This window comes from Brassica rapa, chromosome A07 (genome assembly GCF_000309985.2).
Source record: "Brassica rapa cultivar Chiifu-401-42 chromosome A07, CAAS_Brap_v3.01, whole genome shotgun sequence".
Classification (NCBI taxonomy): domain Eukaryota; kingdom Viridiplantae; phylum Streptophyta; class Magnoliopsida; order Brassicales; family Brassicaceae; genus Brassica; species Brassica rapa.
Window position 1 is genome coordinate 25631162 of NC_024801.2, and position 17324 is coordinate 25648485.

At 38.5% G+C, this 17324-nt stretch overlaps 5 protein-coding genes across 5 annotated transcripts; 4 read left to right on the forward strand and 1 right to left on the reverse strand.

Moving 5' to 3' along the window:
* The first annotated feature begins 1427 nt into the window (after window positions 1–1427).
* On the forward strand, window positions 1428–6574 carry LOC103831733 (kinesin-like protein KIN-14Q). Its single transcript, XM_009107636.3, has 16 exons — window positions 1428–1684; window positions 1760–2343; window positions 2425–2596; window positions 2726–2793; window positions 2890–3100; window positions 3177–3253; window positions 3331–3430; window positions 3535–3633; window positions 3719–3895; window positions 3985–4270; window positions 4430–4591; window positions 4683–4898; window positions 4977–5014; window positions 5124–5287; window positions 5365–5490; window positions 5571–6574. The coding sequence occupies exons 1-16, from the start codon at window positions 1648–1650 to the stop codon at window positions 6330–6332; spliced, it is 3279 nt and encodes a 1092-aa protein (XP_009105884.1). The 5' UTR covers window positions 1428–1647; the 3' UTR covers window positions 6333–6574.
* A 766-nt stretch (window positions 6575–7340) lies between these two features.
* LOC103831734 (kunitz trypsin inhibitor 2) lies at window positions 7341–8260 on the forward strand. Its single transcript, XM_009107637.3, has one exon. The coding sequence runs from the start codon at window positions 7346–7348 to the stop codon at window positions 8030–8032; it is 687 nt and encodes a 228-aa protein (XP_009105885.2). The 5' UTR covers window positions 7341–7345; the 3' UTR covers window positions 8033–8260.
* A 423-nt stretch (window positions 8261–8683) lies between these two features.
* On the reverse strand, window positions 8684–12810 carry LOC103831735 (endoplasmic reticulum oxidoreductin-1). Its single transcript, XM_009107638.3, has 8 exons — window positions 10978–12810; window positions 10375–10768; window positions 10185–10295; window positions 9802–9920; window positions 9625–9729; window positions 9344–9546; window positions 9137–9263; window positions 8684–9064 (listed from the first exon to the last, which is right to left on the reverse strand). The coding sequence occupies exons 1-8, from the start codon at window positions 11146–11148 to the stop codon at window positions 8879–8881; spliced, it is 1416 nt and encodes a 471-aa protein (XP_009105886.1). The 5' UTR covers window positions 11149–12810; the 3' UTR covers window positions 8684–8878.
* Window positions 12811–13034: 224 nt separating this feature from the next.
* LOC103831736 (kunitz trypsin inhibitor 2) lies at window positions 13035–13912 on the forward strand. The gene has a single exon (XM_009107639.3). It carries the CDS (start codon window positions 13105–13107, stop codon window positions 13774–13776), a length of 672 nt encoding a protein of 223 aa, XP_009105887.1. The 5' UTR covers window positions 13035–13104; the 3' UTR covers window positions 13777–13912.
* A 607-nt stretch (window positions 13913–14519) lies between these two features.
* On the forward strand, window positions 14520–15546 carry LOC103831739 (kunitz trypsin inhibitor 2). Its single transcript, XM_009107641.3, has one exon. The coding sequence runs from the start codon at window positions 14696–14698 to the stop codon at window positions 15335–15337; it is 642 nt and encodes a 213-aa protein (XP_009105889.1). The 5' UTR covers window positions 14520–14695; the 3' UTR covers window positions 15338–15546.
* Window positions 15547–17324: the final 1778 nt, after the last annotated feature.

Sequence of the window (17324 nt, forward strand, 5' to 3'; positions counted from 1 at the left end):
ATATGCTAGGATCTGGTTTATACCCTTTTTTTTAATATTCTTCATATTTAAAAATAAATTAAAAATAAATAAATTAAACATCAGCCTTGATTTATACCTTTTTACAACTTTCAATATTCATTCTCGTTATTTCTGATGTTTCCTTCTATTCCGATTTCTAAGATCTGGTTTGTAAAAGTCCAATTAAAATCATCCTGAAAAAAAATTCAGAATGCCATATTCAAAGGAAAAATCTATTTTGTAAAATGTTTTTAGAGTTGTACATTTGGGCTTGAAGCAACGTTATCAAAACGAACAATGAACTAATTGGGCCAAATTATAAATACGCAATCCAAGTACGAAAACTGATTGCCTCACGCAGCTGTCTCACATCGATAATCCTTTTTTTTTTGGTCGAAATTCTAAGATAATAACATCGATAATCCACAAACTAATCTTTACATGTAGGCTTACTTACCAAAGTTGTCTTTGATAACTAAAATAATCAAGGGAAAATTGTTTTTTTAGAGCAAAAAAATGGTAACTATGTCCCTTTATACTAATCTATACTACTTTATGTCCCATTAGACTAATTTTTTTCAAAATGGCAGTAATGCCCTTAAAGTTGTAATTTTTTATTTCTTTTTCGTTTTTTTTTTTATTTTTTTGTTCCTTTTTCGTTTTTTTATTTTTTTTTTAAAAAAATCGATTTTTTTTTTCAAAATATAAAAGTGAATATTCCCAAATATTTTGTTTTCATATTTTTAGGAACTGATTTCTTATCCGTAGAATACAACTAATATGTAGAAATTGGTTTTTACAGTTTTTTAGAATTGTAGTAATGTTTAGATTTTGATTTCTACATGTTTTAGATTTATAGTAAATCTGTAGAAGTCGGTTTCTACGTGTTTTAGATTTATATTAATGTGTAGATTTTGATTTCTAAAGAGTTTAGAACGATAGGTTAAGCGCGGAATGTGTATTCTAAATATTTTTAGAATACTCTTATTTACGTAGATCACGTATTCTAAACATTGTAGATTCAATGAAAAAAGTGGATTTCGTTTTCTACTTCGTAGAAAGTCATTTCTACTTTATTTAGAACATAATATGAAATTTATAATTTTAACTTTTTTATAACTAGAAAAAATATCACTAAGTTCATATAGGTATTTTATCAAAAGTTACTATTTTTCCAAATTTTTTTTGTTTGTAAAATTGTTTATTAAATTTATTTTCAAAAATATTAAAGGGTATTATAGGAAAATATGACACAAAATATAGATTAGTCTAAAAGGACATAGTTACCATTTTTTTGCTCTAAAAAACAGTTTTCCCAATAATCGATTTTATTTTCAGTTATGTCCTGTCCACTTGGAATCCGTTATAAAGCCCAAGTATAAGTAATTATAGCCTGCCCGTTAAAAAAGCGGGTCAATCATTGCCCGTCTGCCCGGGAAATCAATTTCAAATTTGAAAGGAGAGTAAAAAAGAATCAAACGGTCGTCTAATAACGTTAAAAATAACCGTAACGGGGTCCGATACTTACCTTAAGTTAACCACACAATATTCTCTCCTCCTTCTCCTCCTCCTCTTTGCTCTTCTCCACACTCACCAATCCCTCAATAAATTTAAAAGATACAGTGATCGAGCTCAAGGACTCTAACAATGGCAGATCTGGATTCATATTGCGAATTGAGTAACGGTAAAGTCACTCGAAACTCTCGAAGCTTATGTATTCCCCAAGTTTTAACACTAGAATCTGGATTTCGATTTGTAGATGTTGTTGATATGGAACAATCTAGCGATCCCGTAGCGTTAGGCTTCTCTCTAGCATCTCCCGATCTAGTCAATTGCGGCGTTTCGCCTGATATACCTCGAGGAAGCTACGTAGACTCGCCGGAGATCGCTAAGAAGCTCAGATTCTCCACCGAGCTTTCTCTGGAGAACGGAATCGATGGCGGACGTAAAACTCGATCGGTTAAATTCTCGGCGATTAATCAGACGTTTGAGTTTGAGCTGTCTCCTGAGTCTTCCTTTGAGCTGCCTTCTCCGCCTGGGAACGCGACGACGCCTGTGATGAGTGTTAACTCGGGGTCTATAAACGAGGATGTGACTGTGGCGGATGTGACTTTCTTGAAGGATGAGTTTTTTAGTGGAGGTGGGACTGTGATGACTGATGATGTTGTTGGCAGCGAGGAGGAGGCTTTGTTGTATCAGACGGCTAGAGTTGGTGATTTTGCGTATACGTTTAAGGCATTGGATCCTGGGGATTACTTTATTGATCTGCATTTCGCGGAAATCGAGTTCACTGAAGGTCCCGCGGGAGTTAGAGTTTTCGATATATTTATTCAAGGAGCAAAGGCAAGGCTTGAGCTTTTCTTTGTGTGTTTTTATTATTCATCACATATCTACCGTTTGTGATTCAGTTGAAAACTATTGCAGGTTATATCCGGACTTGATTTGTTTTCGCAAGTGGGATCAAATACACCTTTTGTGATCTCTGATCTGAGGATGCTCGTTGGTGTGGAAGGAGAGTTAACTGTACGGTTAGAAGGAGTGATAGGAGCCGCAATTCTGTGTGGCATTTCTGTTAGGAAGGAGGCAACGGCTACTTGTATGTTTTGCTTTCTTACCTTTTTGTGTCTTTGACTAGATTTTGTTTTGGTTTCTTTTTAATGGTGACTGGGAACCATAGAACAGAGCTACTTACTTGGTTATTCAAGCTTCAATTTTTATCTTTCAGATGGTGAAGACACTGGAGTGCTAGCGGTGAAAGGAAAAACTGACACTGTTCTGTCTCTGCCTCCTCAAGTGAGAGATCTTCCACAAGCTTGGAGTTTTTTTTTTACTTTAGTTTGAGTGTACATAAGTTCTGCAGATTGTTAAAATGTCGTACTATTTTTTTAGGAAAATGTGGACTGCGGTACGGAAGAAGAGACCCCTGAGGTGAGTAGTGACTGTGAGCAGCAGAAGAAAGAGATGGCGGACATGAAGAGAATGGTTGACGAACTGAAACAAGAGAATCAACGAAAGAGTAGAGAATGCGAAGAAGCATTGAATTCTCTCCGTGAGCTTCAGAATGAGCTAATGCGCAAGTCGATGCATGTTGGTTCTTTAGGTATTTACATCCCTCTCCTCTTGCTTACTTATTTACAAGCGTGAAAGCTAATATTTCAGTACTGGTTTACATCTAGCCTTTGCTGTGGAGGGACAAGTCAAAGAGAAGAGCAGATGGTTCTCTTCATTAAGAGATTTGACAAGAAAATTGAAGGTACACGAAGAAAACTTTAAGATACTATCAGCAACTGCAAAATGTTATGCCTCATTTTAACGAATCTGCATCCATAGATTATGAAAATGGAGCAAATTATGCTGTTGGAGGAGGCATCCACATACAAATCGCTAGTCCAAGATATCAACGTGTTCAGTTCTCACATCCACTCCAGAGGTAAGTCTTGATCTTTCTGTCATTTGGACACATCACAAGCACTATAAAGATTTTATAAATTTGTGCGTATGCAAATCTGATTCGTTGACATTTGTTTCCGACAGTAAAGCATGACGCAGAATTGCATGAAAATCTCAAAGCTAAATTTGTAGAGGGAGAAAAAGAAAGGAAAGAACTATACAACAAGATACTAGAGCTAAAAGGTTTGTGTTTATATCCAATAGTAACTTTTAGAGGGACCTTCTTACAATGGCAGCCTAACAACACAATGATCATTCTTTCCTTCAGGAAACATCAGAGTCTTTTGCAGGTGTCGCCCCCTAAACTTTGAAGAAATTGAAGCAGGAGTGTCAATGGGAATCGATGTTGAGTCAACCAAAAATGGAGAGGTCATAGTCATGTCAAATGGGTTTCCCAAGAAAAGCTTCAAGTTCGATTCTGTCTTTGGTCCTAACGCTTCCCAAGGTGATATTTGACATCCATTATCTCCCTTTGCTACTTGCCTTGCAGTAAAAATCATCTCACAACATGGTCGTTTCTTGTTCTTTTTATAGCTGATGTTTTTGAGGATACTGCTCCTTTTGCTACATCGGTCATTGATGGATACAACGTTTGTATCTTTGCCTATGGCCAGACTGGTACTGGGAAAACCTTTACCATGGAGGGAACTCAAGATAACCGTGGTGTAAATTATAGAACTCTGAAGAATCTGTTCGAAATAATGAAGGAACGAGAAAACCGCTACAGTTATGAGATCTCGGTCAGTGTCTTGGAAGTTTACAACGAGCAAATAAGAGATTTGTTGGTCCCTGCTTCACAAAATGCATCTGCAGCGAAAAGGTACAATTAAAAATTTGTAGACTCGTTGATTATAACTTTATGTTTCATGAATGATATTATAAAGTAATTTTTTTGCTGTTTTCGAACTAAAAGTCGGCAAAATGGTTTCTGCTTAGTTCGACATTCATCAACTGAAATTCATATCACGGTTGTTTGCAGGTTTGAGATAAGGCAAGTGAATGAAGGAAGCCACCACGTACCAGGATTGGTTGAAGCACGCGTGTCAACCATGGAGGAGGTTTGGGATGTGTTGAAAACAGGAAGCAATGCAAGGGCTGTTGGGAAAACGACGGCCAATGAGCACAGCAGCCGATCTCACTGGTCTGCACATCTGTTTTGTAGTTTAATTCTCCTTTTCAGAAAATCCTCTCCGTGATCAGCTATCTAAATGTAGTTTTTCTTCGTTGTACAGCATTCACTGCGTGATGGTAAAAGGGGAGAATTTGTTGAATGGAGAATGCACAAAGAGCAAACTGTGGTTAGTTGATTTAGCAGGAAGCGAACGGGTTGCAAAGACAGAAGTGCAAGGAGAACGGCTCAAGGAGACCCAAAACATCAACAAATCTTTATCTGCTCTTGGTGACGTTATATATGCTCTTGCCAACAAAAGCTCCCACATTCCTTTCAGGTTAATATGATATATTCATTTTCCTTTCAGTCACCAATTTTCATCCAACTTGACTCTTGGTTTGCATTGTCTTTGCAGAAACTCGAAGCTCACTCACTTACTTCAGGATTCTCTAGGTACTTTAACTTTGTTCTCAAAGAATCAATTGATATCTTTGCTTTACATATGTTACACTTGACTTTTCTCTTATGGAGCTTATGATGAAAATTGACTGGTATTTGACAGGAGGAGATTCGAAGACCCTCATGTTTGTACAAATCAGTCCTAACGAGAAGGACAACAGTGAAACGCTATGCTCACTGAATTTTGCTAGCAGAGTTAGAGGGATAGAGTTGGGGCCTGCAAAGAAGCAGTTAGACAATACTGAACTCTTGAAATACAAGCAAATGGTAAGCTTGACATCTCCATATATGTGTGATCGAATCATTCAAGTGTTGATTTGCGTTGTGGTAACTCTTTTTATTAGGTTGAAAAATGGAAACAAGATATGAAAGGAAAAGACGAACAGATGAGGAAAATGGAGGAAACAATGCTCGGTTTAGAAGCAAAAGTCAAGGAGCGAGACACTAAGAACAAAACCCTTCAAGAAAAGGTAAAACAATAACTCACCATAACCACAAGAATAACATTTTCATATTTGCTGAAACCATCACATATCACTTCCTCTGCTAGGTAAAAGAACTTGAATCGCAGTTGCTGGTGGAGAGGAAGCTAGCTCGTCAACATGTAGACACAAAGATTGCTGAGCAGCATACAAAACAGCAGAGCGAAGATGAAAACAACACCTCAAAGAGGCCACCACTAGCAAACATGCTGTTGGGAAGCAACAAGACCTCAAATGAAACAGCATCTTCGAAAGAAACAGTGAGCACCTCCAGCTACGACCTACCTCCTTTACCTAACAGTGGCCTCAAGTGTAACGACCTCACTGAAAAGGAGAACAATCCGGACATGGCTGAGCGGTTGCCAATACCAAAGAGAACAGGAAGATTCTCCGTTGGTCCAAAACGCATCCTACCAGCTCCAGCTCCAAGAAGGAGTACTCTTGCGCCAACGCCATACCTCCCAATCACATCAACTTCGCCGTTAAGGTCATCACGCCAAGCTACAATCACAAACTCGCCTGATGAAAAGAGCGGCACTAACCAAGTCCCTTGCATCAGTCCTAAGTTGCATAAAAGTAACGGGAAGACGCTGACCAGCATACTGAGACGAAGCATGCAAAAGAGAATGCAAACAAAATCTTCTACCCCGAGACAACAACAACAACCGTTGAGAAGAGGTGGCATTAATGTTGGAATGGAGAAGGTTAGGCTGTCTATAGGAAGCAGAGGGAAGTTAGCTCATAGAGTGCAGCTAACCAATGCTCGTAAGGCAGGTTTAAAAGAGACACCACTGAAACAGGCACAGAAGGAGAAAGAGAGATGGATCTGAAACTAATTAAACTGTTTTTTTCTTCTAATGACCTGATGACTTAAACTTGTTTCATTAAATTAAATGATTGGAGAATGATTGATTTATTATCATCCTCCTGTGTGGTTTGTGGATTTTGTTTGATCCTACTGTATAGTGAGTTAAGCGTTCTTTGTTTTTCATTCAAAGGTATGAAATGATTTGGTTTTCATTCAAGAAGAGAGAGTTTCATAACAATGAAAAAATATCATAAGCTTGGGACTTTTGTTTATTTTCAGTATCCTCCAACTGGATTACAAAGTACCTGTTGTGTTGTTACGTACAGGCATAGTGTAAATTTACGTCGAAAAATACCTTAGAAATAGCTAATCAGCGAAGCAAAGAAAAACAAATCTTATAATATGATTAAAAACATTGAAAAGAATCGTCCATTTTACAGAAAAAGAAAAATCTCAAGTGTTTGACCCCAAAAAATAAAAAAACATCTCAAGTGCATACGTGATTCTAAGGGACATGTGTCTTGCAACTGTAAATCCTTGATGCGTATGTGTAAGGATTCTAATCTCCGTAAACTGAGGATATGGTCCACTAATGATTACTGTTTCTGCATCATCCTCTCTTCTTCAGTATAATTCATTGAGACATAATATTGTTTTTACTCTTCCTTGTCTTGGCTTACTGTCGTTCTCTGGTTATAAATCTTGATTGTGAATTTTCTGTGGTCACTTATTTGTTTGCTTGTATAAATCATTTTGTGATTCTTGTTTTAGCTAATGATTTTTTTATTATAAAATTTAGATAAACGATTGTGGCTAATTCCCATGAGTTATGGTTCGTCTCTTTGTTTTCTATGTTAGTTCGTCGTGCTAAAAAATCGAAGTTCCGATCAGTTACCGTAGATGAGGAATAAAGAGCCAAAAAAGTATTTAAAGCTGATAGATACCTTTAGGTTTTATTTACAGAGGAATTTGTATTTACATGCACCACACAGTTTTAAAACTTAACCGCAGAAACTTCCTATAAATACCTGTACAATGTGTGTTGCTCTCCACACAACTCAACTCACTCAAAATCCTAAACACACACAAAAAAAAATGAAGAAGCCTTCGGTAACCTCTTTTCTCATCACTCTCCTCTTGTCTGCAGCTGTCTGCGCCCACGGCACTACAGAATCCAACGGAACTCCAGTTAAGGTCGGGGAAAAATACTTCATGCTGCCTGTTAAGACAGAGAATAACGATGGAGGTGGTCTTGTTCCAGCCGCCACCAACATACTTCAGTCTTGTCCACTTGGCATCACCCAAACACGTCTTCCGAACCAACGGGGCATCCCCGTTAGCTTCCGATATACAGAAACTATCGACAGAGACTTCATTACCACAGACACCTCTATAAACATCGAGTTCATGTCCGACATCTGGCCAGTCTGCAGCGAGTTCTCCAAGTTATGGGCAGTCGATGACTCCTCATCTGCCATTATCATCGGTGGTAAACACAAGAGCCCAAATAGCGCGTTTAAGATACAAAATGTTACGGTAGCAGAACACACTTATAAGTTGACCACCTCATACGGAACCGTTGGAACTACCCCACCGCAGCTACTTGTCACCAATGATGAGTCTAAGACCTTAGTCGTCCAGTTCGTGAAGGCTGATGATGATGCTACTAAGGCTACTTCTCGTGTTGAAAAGTTAGGTCTAAGGATGTTCCCATTCTACTAGTCAAAGATCAAGATCATGAAATGTAAGAATCCTCGAGACCAGTCCATGGCCATGATTAAATGGGTTATAGATAATACCCGCAGGTATATATATGTGAACTCGTTTTTACTTTCGTAAATAAATCTCATGAATTTGTGTGTTTTCAGCGCTTTATGTAAATACCCGCACGTATGTATGTGAACTCGTCTTTATTTTCATAATAATAATAAATCAGATAAGTTTGTGTTTTCCGGCGCTTTATGAGACAACATACCTTTTACATTAAAACCATGCATATCCGATAATCTAGTTCTAAATTCTCATGTCATATGCATATCACCAAAGATCCTAAATCCATTTTTGGTTAAACCTAACCAATCAAAGTTAAATTGAACTCGAAGCCCCTTATTTTTATTTGCCCTTTTAAACTACACCGTACATGATATGGAAAACTATTGTAACTCTGTACTTGATGACCTTTCAAAAATGCCAAATTACACTAGAAAAAGACATGAAATTTTGCATTCTTGTTGTTTTCTAAACATATTAAATGATTTGGTTTTCATTCAAGAACAAAGACTGTCATTACCATTAATCCAGATTGGAGAGAAGCAACAGAGTCTTGAAGTCTAATGTGCAAGAGTACCATTATGTTTATGGGGGCATCAAGAGTACTAAAAGGTATATATTATATGTTGGTATCTTTACCTCAAGAGTCTCTATATTTCTTCTGTTTTATAACTTTATCAAAATCTTTTGGCTGAGTTTGTATAATGATATTCTTTTTTTTCTTTAATTTTGTTACAACGATGACTATCCATTTGATTCAGCATGAATGCCTAAAAGCTGGACAGCTCAATGATTATTTCACCAGAAGGAGAAAGCTAAATCCAAAACTCTTCTTAATCTACCAGGTTTAGCTGATGCCTTAGCTATCTGATCCTCCATTAGCCTCTCTACGTCTGGTCCCATATCGTGAACCATTTTAACCGACTCAGAGAGACGGTTGAGCAAGTTCACCAGTGCAATCACCTCATTACGTTGCAGTTGCAGCTGGAAAAAAAAACATTTCAGATCATCGATGCTTCTATACACAACCGTGCATATATATGTTAGAAAACTCACTGTTTGGTCACCCTCCTTGTCTTGATTCCCAACAGAGAAGAGGATCTTCAACGCTGTCCCTAGACCCTGAACCTGAAGCTTCCCCCAAAGCCGACATTTTTCACAACCTACACAATCCATCAGTGCACTACAAAACACATACATAACTTACTTAGCTAGCCGACATATTAAGCTCTATGAGTGTGTCTCGAGAAAAATAAGGCGAACCTTATGTTCCTGAATTGTTTCTGAATCTGCTGTTTCAATTCAGGTCCACCTTGACCTTGCCAGAGCTTAGCTTCATCAAACGGAACAGGACACGCTGTTTGGAGTTTCGGACTGTACAACAATTGCTTAATCAAAGACTGTGTTTTCAGATCTTCCGCATGGTTCCCAGTGTCATACTCTGCTTGCTCTAAGTACGCTGTTGCCTATACACGTTGCAAGAGTCAGTAAGCTTGTTCAGATTCGGCATGTAAAAGACCGACATGAAGAGAAGTTTAACTCACTTTAGTTACAGCACGTAGGACAAATAGATACGTGAAGTACATGTTTCTGACACGGTCCGGATGTCTCAGAATTCGATCATACATCAGCTCGATGTTCTGTCCCCACTGCATTTCAAAGCAAAACATGTCACAGTCATCACTCAGCAAGAAGAGATACAATATCAGAAACACACAAACCTGGTTGCGTGACTCGTCAAGAAGATAATCACCAGCTATGTGCATGGATATTGAAGAATGAAGACCTGATATCAATTTGTACAAAACCTTTTTCTCTGGACATGTCTCTCCAGATGAATCTGCAGAAACCCATCACATTGACCCATATTTATAGCAGCCTCAAAATCCGATTTTCTTATTCTTTAGGATTTTTAGTATTTTTAGGATCTTTAGGATCCTTTAGAGCAACATCCAATGACCAAACAGTGAGTTTTAGGATTTTCTTAGCCTCAAAATCCGATTTTCTTAAAATTTTCCTAATCCTATAAAGTTTTTTTACTGGTGCATAGAGATTTAAGACACATCCAGATGCAACAAAAACGAATAGAGAAGGAGAAACTCACATTTTGGGCAGTTCTCTGAGTATATAGAGTCCCAAATCCTTCTAGCAGAAGGTCCAGTGTAACCAGTAAACCTCTCAGGGTTTAGTTGAAGATTTACATAAGTCATCTCACCTGAACATTATAAGTCAATAACCAATCATCATCACACCTACATTGGTGCATCAAACTGTTTTAGTTTAAACTACATTACCTTTATCTGTGTCATCCTCATGCGTCCATGGATTATTAGTCTCCACCCAACCTCTGAACGCTATGTTATCTATAGTACGGTCTACAGCAGCTTGAGGTTTGCCCTCTTGACAAATCAGATTATCCGAAGGAAGACCTGCGATGTTATACGGTCTTTTGAAAGGTTCAGGGAACTCGTTCTCTGGACATTCGCAGACACTGCAATCACGTAAACGACACATCCCATCGTCTGGCCAGAACGGGCAGTCACACCACAGTTTGACCTTAAAGTAACGGAAGAATGGAGTCGTAACGAGATCTTGAAGCAGAGGATTCAAAACCTCACTGTTGAGATTATCCACTGTTTCGTAGTCACAGCAACAGTCCTCAACCATGCCTTTGTATTTACCACTTCCCTATGTATATATACCAACAATGTCATAAAAAAGATTCAGTTTTTTTATTTATTATTTTTGAATCCAAAGACCAAAGCTTTTGACTTTTTAACTCTTGTCGACACAAAACAAAGTCAGATTCAGACACGAACATGTAACTGAGATCCTTTTTTGTCCACATTCCGTTATATCAGATTGAAGCAAAGAGATGGAGAGTAATAATCACGAACCTGAAGTGAGCAGCTGCAAGAATTACGATCGGTGAACAAGGAACCGACATTAGAAGCGGTTCGAGAGCTAACGGCAACTGCTAATAAGACAACGACCAAAGCCGCCAAAGGCCATCGCCATGTTTGTCTCTTCCTTTCGCTTTCTCCTTCTTTGATTGCGCCTTTTCCCATAATTATCGTGAAAAGATACAAAAAAGCAAATCAAATTGGGACAAATAGATCCTTTCACGGTAAACACGTTTTATTTTTTTGCGTCTTTCGGACAATTCTCAAAACCCCATTGTTGTTTTGTCTGAAGATCGACTCGGCTCTTATTAAGCAAAAGTCATGTAATGTGGATGCGTTAGTTTCAATGCCCGCATTTTTATTTTCGTTTTGACATTTCAGCGCGACGCGCGGGTTTGGGTACCACGCGCCTCCTTTTAGTCGGAATATTTATTTCGTTTGTCCCGTGACGTGCTTTAGCCAATAGGATCCATTTATTTGTTCCTCGGAGTATAAACAACTTGCCGTTTTAGCACGTCTCAGTCAACGCACGGTCGTTTATGATTTAGTGGTCGCCACGTCACCGGTTAGCCTTAACTTTATCCGACAAACTCTCGAGTTTTAACTTTTTAACTGAACACAGTATCTCTCATCAATAATAACAATTAAAAAAAAAGTTGGAGAAAAAGAAACACTATTATGAAAAACTTGAAACTCTTGAGATATTACTAACAGATGTCATTGTATAAATGGTTTTACTTAAAAAAGTAGATTATTTAATAAAACTAGATTAAAATATTAAATATCATTTATGAATTACTTTTTCTGAGAATCTCCAGCAATAAAAATTCTTAAATCAAATCCAAAATTTGATAAATACCTGGGCTGGTGAATTGAAACCTGGGCCTATGGATTTACATCCATCGGGTCAACCATTTTCCTTAACACAATAGTCCACTCGATCAGCTAAAGAGAGAACGATGATTTGGGTCGGACCAAGTAGGGCCGTCCACCTAGTTCATAAGCTATGATGTTCTTCTGCACATCGGCAATCAACCCAATTAATTTCGCTTGATGCCCTAATCTCGACGTGTCTCACAAGGCAGTTGAATCCTTATTATTTTGAACATGTTGTTATGGTCCTTTGTGTACTCCTAGAACCAAAGTTTTGTTGAGAAAGAGAACGAGACACGACTTCATTAATTGGTTTATTTACATATAAGATTTGGTGATGAGTTCCATAAATGAACAACAATATCAATCGGCCAAGCCGAGAAAAGCTAATCTTGTGATGTGATTAAAACATTGAAAAGAATCGTCCATTTTACAGAAAAAAAATCTCAAGTGCATATACGTGATTCTAACTGGAGCAACTAAAAGGATCAGAGTAAGGGACATGTGTCTTGCAACTGTGAATCCTTGATGTCGTTTGTGTGAGGGTTTTAATTTCCAGACAAATGAGGATATGGTCCACTAATGCAAAATGTTTCTGCATCTTCCTCTCTTCTTGGGTATAATTCATTAAGCCAACGTTTTTACGCTTCCTTGTCTTTGATTCGTGTCGTTCTCTGGTTATAACTCTTGATTGTAAATTTTCTGTCGTCACGTATTTATTTGCTTGCTTGTAAGAATGTAGAAATCATTTTGTGACTCTTGTTTTAGCTAGTAAGTTTTTTAAAATTAATAGAAAACAGCTGTGGCCAGAAACGATGTTGACATTCATTCGTACGTTGTTCTCACTCATCCTTATCTCTCTGCTGTGAAATCTTGTCTTCTTCCCATAAGTTATTTGTCGTGTTATCGTTCGTCTTTATATTCTATGTTAGTTACTAAGCACCACTGTGCATTTTCCTCGTGCTAAAAATCGAAGTTTCGATCAGTTACAGTAGAGTCAACCCTCACTACACTAGAAAGCAACCCATGTCACGGGAATGATCATAGTGTGATATGTGGAAAGAGCCAAAGTGTATTTAAAGCTGATAGATACCAACTTTTACTTACCACCGATGATTTTTTACTGTCACACCACGAGGTTTAAAATTTTACCGCATAAATCTCCCTATAAATACCGGTACAGTGTGTTTGCTCAACACAATTCAACTCACTCAAAACCCTAAAACACACACAAACAAAACAATCAAAATGAAGAAACCTTCAGTGACCCCTTTTCTCATCACTCTCCTGTTGGCTGCAGCTGTCTGCACCCACGGCAAAGAAGAGGTGAAGGACTCCAACGGAAATCCAGTTAAGATCGGTGCAAAATACTTCATCCAGCCGGCTAAGAGCAACGGCGGTGGTCTTGTTCCAGCCGCCATTAGCGTACTTCCGTTTTGTCCACTTGGCATCACCCAAACACTTCTTCCGTACCAACCGGGCCTGCCGGTTAGCTTCGGATATTATCCACCTTTCGTCGGCACAGACTACATTGTCACATCTACCACTATAAACGTCAAGTTCGAGTCCGACATCTGGCCTGTATGCAACGAGTTTTCCAAGTTATGGGCAGTCGATGTTTCCTCATCCGCTGCCAAGGAGCCTGCCATTATCATCGGTGGTGAACGTACGGCCCCAAATAGCTTGTTTAAGATAGAAGAAGCTACAGGAGCACACACTTACAAGTTGACCACCTCGTCTGGAACCGTTGGAACCATCCCAGGGGCTTGGTTAAGTGCACCACAGCTACTTGTCACCAATGATGAGGCTAAGACCTTATTCGTCAAGTTCGTGAAGGTTGATGATGATGCTACTAAGGCTACTGCTACTACTACTTCTCGTGTTGAGAAGTTAGGTCTAAGGATGTTCCCATTCTACTAGTCAAGATCATGTAATGTAAAAAGCCTGAGACTCGTCCATGGCCAAAAATAATGGGTTGAGATAATTCCCGCACGTATGCATGTGAACTCGTCTTTACTTTCATATTAAATCAAATAAGTTTGTGTTTCCGGCGCTTTACGAGATACACCTTGTAATTTTTGCATGATAATTGTTACAAAAAATTTGTTACAAAAAAAAAAAAAAAAAAGAGAGAGGACCTATCCAGGAATTTTTGCATGATAATTGCTTAGAAATTCTGTTAAAAGTTCATTTTCTGTTTCATAGAGGTTTCTGAATGAGAATCTCTTGAAAACTTATGAAAACAATTCCCTCAAAATCTTGTTTCGGAAATGTGATGGAAACTAGTGTTTCCATTTAAAAACTAGCGACTTTGATTCGAAACACAAAACGACTATTTGTCAATTTATGTTTAATGATAGCTTAATTTCTTTTTGGCATACTTACCACAGAATGATATTTTTTATTTGTATTTAATATCATTTTCAGTATTTATTACCTTTTAATATAATAATTTAACTTAAAAGAAAATGGACTACATTATTATTATTATTTTTTTTTTGGACTAAATTATTTTATTGAAAGATAACATACTTTTTTACCTTTTTGATAAAATTTTATAAAATTTACAAAATAAAAAAACACTCCTATTATTTAGTTTAATCTCTTAGATAAATTAAACAAAGGTATATATATTTCAGTTTAGATGTCTAAACTGTTTATTTCTTTTTAAACTACTTTTTTAAGTTTCAAAACGTTTCGTTTCCACGTATTTGTTTCGGATTCTATGCTAGCTAGGTTAAAACAAATGATTTTTAAGTTTAAGCATATAGACTTCCTATAAATACCGATACAATGTGTCTGATCTCTATAACTCAACTCACCAAACAATAAAAAAAATATGTCATCATTCCCATTGGCCTCCTTTCTCATCGCTCTCCTGTTGGCTGCAGCTGTCTGCACCCACGGACAAGTACCGGTGACGGACACGGACGGAAAAAACGTTCGTATCAATGAACGATACGTCATCCAACCGGTCAATACCGGGATTAACGGAGGTGGTCTTATCCCAGTTGCAGCTATACTCCCCTCTTGTCCACTTGGCATCACCGAAGCACTTCCGGGGGAATCGGGCGTGCTGGTTAGGATCGCATTTCCACCGAGGTTGATCCCTCCCCTGCTGCCACGCACCATTGTCCCTACAAATTCCGACATAACCATCGAGTTCAAGTCCAACATCTGCAATGGCATCTCCAAGTTCTGGGAAGTCGATGAATTCGCACAGAATCCCGACCAGGCTGAGATTCTCATCGGTGGTAACCGGAGGAGAGGAAATAGCTGGTTTAAGATAGAGAGAGCCGGAAAAGAAGCAGAAACAAACATTTACAAATTTACCACTTCTGCCGGAACCGTTGGAACCATCTCAGGGGCCTTGGATAGTCCACAACTAGTTCTCACCAATGATGTGGCTAACACCATATTCGTCAAATTCATCAGAGATGTTACTACCGTTGTTACTTCTGCTTCTCGTGTTGAAAAGTAATGACTAAGGATGGTCCCATTTTGTTAATGTAAAAGCCAAAGACTCGGTCAATGGCCAAATATAAGGGGTTGAGATTAATACTGCACGTACGCTTTGGCTCGTAAACTTTTATGTAATGTCAGAATAAATTATGTTTTCAAACATGAAATTCAATATTTAATCATATATCTGTTCTGTTAAAGTGAACTCCAAATTTATTTCTTTTCAAATTAGTCTGATTTATTTTTAATTTACTACTTCTGTTTCAATATAGATATGTTTTGAGTTTTCATATATATTAAAAAACCTATTAAAATTTAATTATAGATACATTATTTTGTGATTAATCATTTTCTACAACTTTTAGCTGATCAAAATAACACAATTTAATTTCTTCTAGGTCTACAATTTATCGTTATACCTAAGAAAAATACATTTTAAACATTAAAAATGTATTTTTAAAAATAAATTTTTTTTGAACATGGATCATTCTAAAATAGATAAACTTATGAAATACAGAAAGTGTTTTATAAATTTCTTTTTTTTTTATTGAATATCAAATTTATTGATCAAAATAACTCATTTACAAGTGGGTGATTATGTACTCTAATCAACCTGTGACAACCCGCCCCGTGGGACTACCCGCCCCTTGGGCCCCAGGCTCACAGCGCTGCAGCGCACCGACCCCAACCCCTCTATTATGAGTTCTCTCTAACTCCATAATTAGGTTGTTGGTGAGCCTCGAACCCAGGACCTCACCCTTTAACAGCATTCCCACAGGACAAGCTGTCACCAATTGATCTGCAGGTCAATTGGTGACAGCTTGTCCTGTGGGAATGCTGTTAAAGGATGAGGTCCTGGGTTCGAGGCTCACCAACAACCTAATTATGGAGTTAGAGAGAACTCATAATAGAGGGGTTGGGGTCGGTGCGCTGCAGCGCTGTGAGCCTGGGGCCCAAGGGGCGGGTAGTCCCACGGGGCGGGTTGTCACAAAAAAAGTCGATCCGCCCACGGCTAATGGACCACCCACGCCCGCTCTTTCGGCCCGTGGGCCCCATCCCGTCTGACGGTCGGTCCGTTAAATTTTCCAAAGGCTCGAAATCATTGTTTACTGACCCTGCAATCACCACCCGACCTTTCCCCGTGCTTTGGCCTCACTCGCACGCTATCGCGAATCACTTCCCGATAGGTCACCCATCCTTCCACTACTCCAGTTCAAGCACGCTTAACTCTGGAGTTCTTTCAGGATGTGCTCCGGAAAAGGTAAGTCAACTTTGGTGACATAGGTAGCCAAATCAATTCTCTTAAGCCTTTTCACATATCACAAATCGGGATGTTACACAACCATGGATAAATAAAAGAATGAAACGTAATCCCCTTCCAATGGCTAAGAAACTTCAAACTATCTTCTCATCATCTCCTCTAGCGGATGATCCTTGATTTAGCGAAGAGATGATATCTGATTCCTAATCTGTTTATCAATAGTTCGGGTGAGCTTCTCCGTCGTGACCCAAATACCTCCATGCCTCCGCGAGTTCCGTTCTTTACAGACAGAGTAGAAGACTGTCTGGAACACCATCTTCTTGAGCACAGATCCAGTCGACTATGAGCAGGTAGCATAAGAGAGGCTACGGTATGGTTCCAGTCAAGAGTTATGGCACTTCCAATCAGTCTTCCTGCAATGTTCATCCAGACCGTGAACGAGTACAGACATGCAAAGAACATGTGATCCATGGTTTCGTTCTTCTCTCCACAAAGGATACAACACTGGTCGATACCCCCCAACTTTTCATTCTATCTCATGTGGATAAACGATCTCTAAACGCAAGCCATACCATACCATAAAAGCAATTTTCCTACAAGTGACATCACTTCTTTTATCTCGTAAATAATTTCAGGTCTTGGCAAAAGAGAAATTGGCTTTGAAGTCGTCATGATCAGCTCTCCAAAGCATGACGTCCTCTCCAGAGAGTGTCGACTAGGCACCGGCCTCGCATTTAGTTTCACG